This window comes from Tetrao urogallus, assembly GCF_951394365.1.
Source record: "Tetrao urogallus genome assembly, chromosome: 5".
NCBI lineage: Eukaryota > Metazoa > Chordata > Aves > Galliformes > Phasianidae > Tetrao > Tetrao urogallus.
In genome coordinates, this window is record NC_136818.1 from 49,899,860 (window position 1) to 49,903,325 (window position 3,466).

At 38.3% G+C, this 3,466-nt stretch overlaps 1 protein-coding gene across 1 annotated transcript; it reads left to right on the forward strand.

Annotated features, from left to right (window-relative positions):
• Nucleotides 1-291: 291 nt before the first annotated feature.
• Nucleotides 292-3,466, forward strand: RBP4 (retinol binding protein 4; the record flags this gene model as incomplete). Its single annotated transcript, XM_079535918.1, has 5 exons — nt 292-420; nt 1,031-1,167; nt 1,334-1,440; nt 2,849-3,061; nt 3,375-3,466. The coding sequence occupies exons 1-5, from the start codon at nt 301-303 to the stop codon at nt 3,464-3,466; spliced, it is 669 nt and encodes a 222-aa protein (XP_079392044.1). The 5' UTR covers nt 292-300.

Consider the following 3,466-nt stretch of genomic DNA (forward strand, 5'->3'; position numbering starts at 1 on the left):
ACGCTGGCTTTGTTCCTCAGGGGGTTGCGAAAGCCTCAGGACTACATAAAGCATTCCCTGTCTGAACGTCCTGGCCACTGCCACCAAGACAGAGCTCTCCTGAGGCTGCAGGTAGGGGTGCTGTCTGTAAGGGATCTGCTGGAGTGGGCTGGGGGCAACTGGGGACCTTTCCTGCAGGTGCAACAGGAAAGCTGCACAATGTCCTGGGGACTTGTTGGGGCAGCTCTCCTCTCTTCCCTGAGAGTTGATGGAGGCCATTTCTGATGTTGTTTGCCTCTTTGCTGTTGCTGCAGGGACAGAATGGCCTACACAAGGAGATCTCTGCTGCTGCTGGCGCTAGCCTTCCTGGGCAGCAGCATGGCAGAGAGGGACTGCCGTGTGAGCAACTTCAAAGTCAAGGAAAACTTTGACAAGAACAGGGTAAATCTTTCTCTTCAAAGTCTTTGATATCTTGCCTAGTAGTCCTTCCTGGGCTACGAAATCTGGCATTGTGTGTTTATGTTTTCACTCTGACTGCAATCTCTAAAAGAGTGGAAGCGCATATTGATGCCTGTACCTTCACAGTACTGGATACTGAAACAACTGATACAAGAATACTGCAAAAACTGAGGTTAGCAGACTGCTCTCAACTTTTGTGATGTAAATAGAAAAGGAGTGGAGTAACTCAATTTTTTTTCTGCAAAAAATGCATGATATTTTCAGAATGATTATAAAGGAAGACATATTTATATGTAGATCTGTCAAGATCTGCCAATAGCTATCCTCTTTCCATCAATTTTTTTCTCAGTACAAGAAAACTACAAACAGAAAAAAGATGCCAGAAAAACAGTCTTTCTTCTGTTTGCCCTAGGACATACTGGTGGTCTTACGCTGTTGGTACAACTAGATTTATTTTACAGATAAACTTCAAGGCACAGTGTCAAAGATCTATGTTTCATCCCCTCTGTCATCCTACCCCAGTTTGCAGTGTCTGTTTCTAGTATTTTCCGTGCTTGTAGGTCTAACTGCAGGCTTTTTCTTTTCCTTGCAGTACAGTGGCACCTGGTACGCCATGGCAAAAAAAGATCCTGAGGGGCTGTTTCTGCAGGACAATGTGGTTGCCCAGTTCACTGTAGATGAGAACGGACAGATGAGTGCCACTGCAAAGGGCAGAGTCAGACTCTTCAAGTAAGCTATTTGCAATCACTCTATTGCAAATAGAATATTCTATTTCACTACCCTTCTGCTTTGCTTGATCTTAATCAAATCCAGCCTGCTCTCCTTGTGCTAGTCACAGTCTCACCAAGTCTGCTGTCAGGTTTGAACATGATATTTTCTTTCTCCCTGACTGCAGTAACTGGGATGTCTGTGCTGATATGATTGGCTCTTTCACTGACACAGAGGATCCTGCCAAGTTCAAGATGAAGTACTGGGGTGTTGCCTCTTTTCTGCAGAAAGGAAGTGAGTAATTAACTCTAGAAGATGTGGAGCTAATTGGGAGCCTGATTATGTTGAATATTGATGCTGGGAAAAAGAGCAGCATTGGATTTCTTGAACACTTAAACCGTGCAATGACTGTAAAATAGCAAAGTCTTAATGAGAACAAGGTGATCACTATTTTTTTATGAGACATCTGGCTGGTTCTCTTTAAGAAAGAGAAGACCAGGCCTTTGTATATCTTTGTATTTATTTTGATTGCTACCCAATTATATAATCTAAAGTGACTATTCCGAAGAAATAAAAGATAAATGTATTATTTTTGTAGTATATTATGCCTTATTTTATTTCAGAATTCATTTACTGGATGCTCCTGCTCTCTATGAAAAGCCTAATGTCAGACTTGGTCTAGTAGGGAAGAGGATTTTACGACTATTCTTTTGCATAATCTATTATCAGCAAATGCAGACATTTATCTCTTTTTACAAATATCATACAGTAAATATACATTCATATTTTCCTGTCATCTTTCACACTCTATGCAAAATTAGTTTTTTGATGAAGTAGACATTCAGTTACTTGCAGCTCAAGACATTTATATGGATTGTTTCCAAGAGCAGCAGATGGAATTTGGAAGTGATTGAAGCTCCGTTCTCTCCATAAACTCAGTTAAAAAGAATGCTTTTGTTGCCAACTGCTCTTGAATTGTTGCTGAATTACCTCAAAGTGTGCTGATGAATCATGTTTTCATGGATACTTCAGATAGCTGACTGACCTTGGACTCTATCTTCTTAAAAACTGTGGTCCCCACCCACAGGAGAAATGGGAAAAAGAACTACATTCAAATGGCAATTGTATTAATCTTTCACCTTAAATATATAACTTAAGTTGTATATTTATATAGGAGGGAATATTTATGACTATTTTGAAGCACAACTAGTATAACAAAGAGCACTTTTTTCTTTTTTTTATTAACTATTTTGATCATACCTTTTTTTTGGGGGGGGGGGGAAAGGAGGTTAAAATAACTTTAATATTCATGGTAGTTCATATATGGTTCTGTTTTTGTGTTTGGTGCCTTATTTTATAATAATTTTCAGGCATAGATTTACAGGATGTTTACTACCTTTTTCTCATGCCGCTCTTGTTGTGTACCAAAGTTAGAGGAGAAGCAGTAGTGCCAATCCTTCCTTCTCCCCTTCATCATAGCCCCTAACATATGCTTATTTTTAAGATGAACAAACAAACTTTCTCTCCGAACATAGAATCAAATACTGGACATAGATATAAACTAACAGCTAATTTGCTATCATTCATACCAGTACTCATTGAAATTTCTTTTGTTATTGTATTAAAGTTATGTAATTATGACAGCGATCTACATTTTATTTGTGTCTCTGTAACTCCCATGCTTTGCTATGATTTCTTCCAGATGATGATCACTGGGTAGTGGACACAGATTACGATACATATGCTCTTCATTATTCCTGCCGTGAGCTAAATGAAGATGGCACTTGCGCTGATAGCTATTCCTTTGTGTTCTCCCGGGACCCCAAGGGATTGCCTCCAGAGGCACAGAAAATTGTTAGACAAAGGCAGATAGACCTCTGCTTGGACAGAAAATACAGAGTTATCGTTCATAATGGTAAGAATTATTTTTTTTTAATAATTTTATTTCAGGACTTAGTATTGGGAATCTCTTTGAATAGCAAATGCATTAAGTTTTATACTTAGTGGCTTTAATATTGTCATTTGAAAACTGGAGCTTGTAATAAGTGCATTTCAACTTTTACTTCCCTTATCAGAAGGAGAGCCAAAGTGTATAGCTTTTTATGTGGCATGTCATATCAGCTGAAGCAATAATTAAAGGAAGCTGTAAAACAATTAAATCAGTGTGGTATGATTAAACATAGTAACTTCTTAGTTGCTATAAAAACAAATTTTATCTCTTTAATCAGAACTTTTACCTTCCTTGAAAGTAGTTGATGGAGGAAATACAACAGTGAAGAATGAAGAAAATAGATCAGAGTATTTAGGGCAAATAAAATAG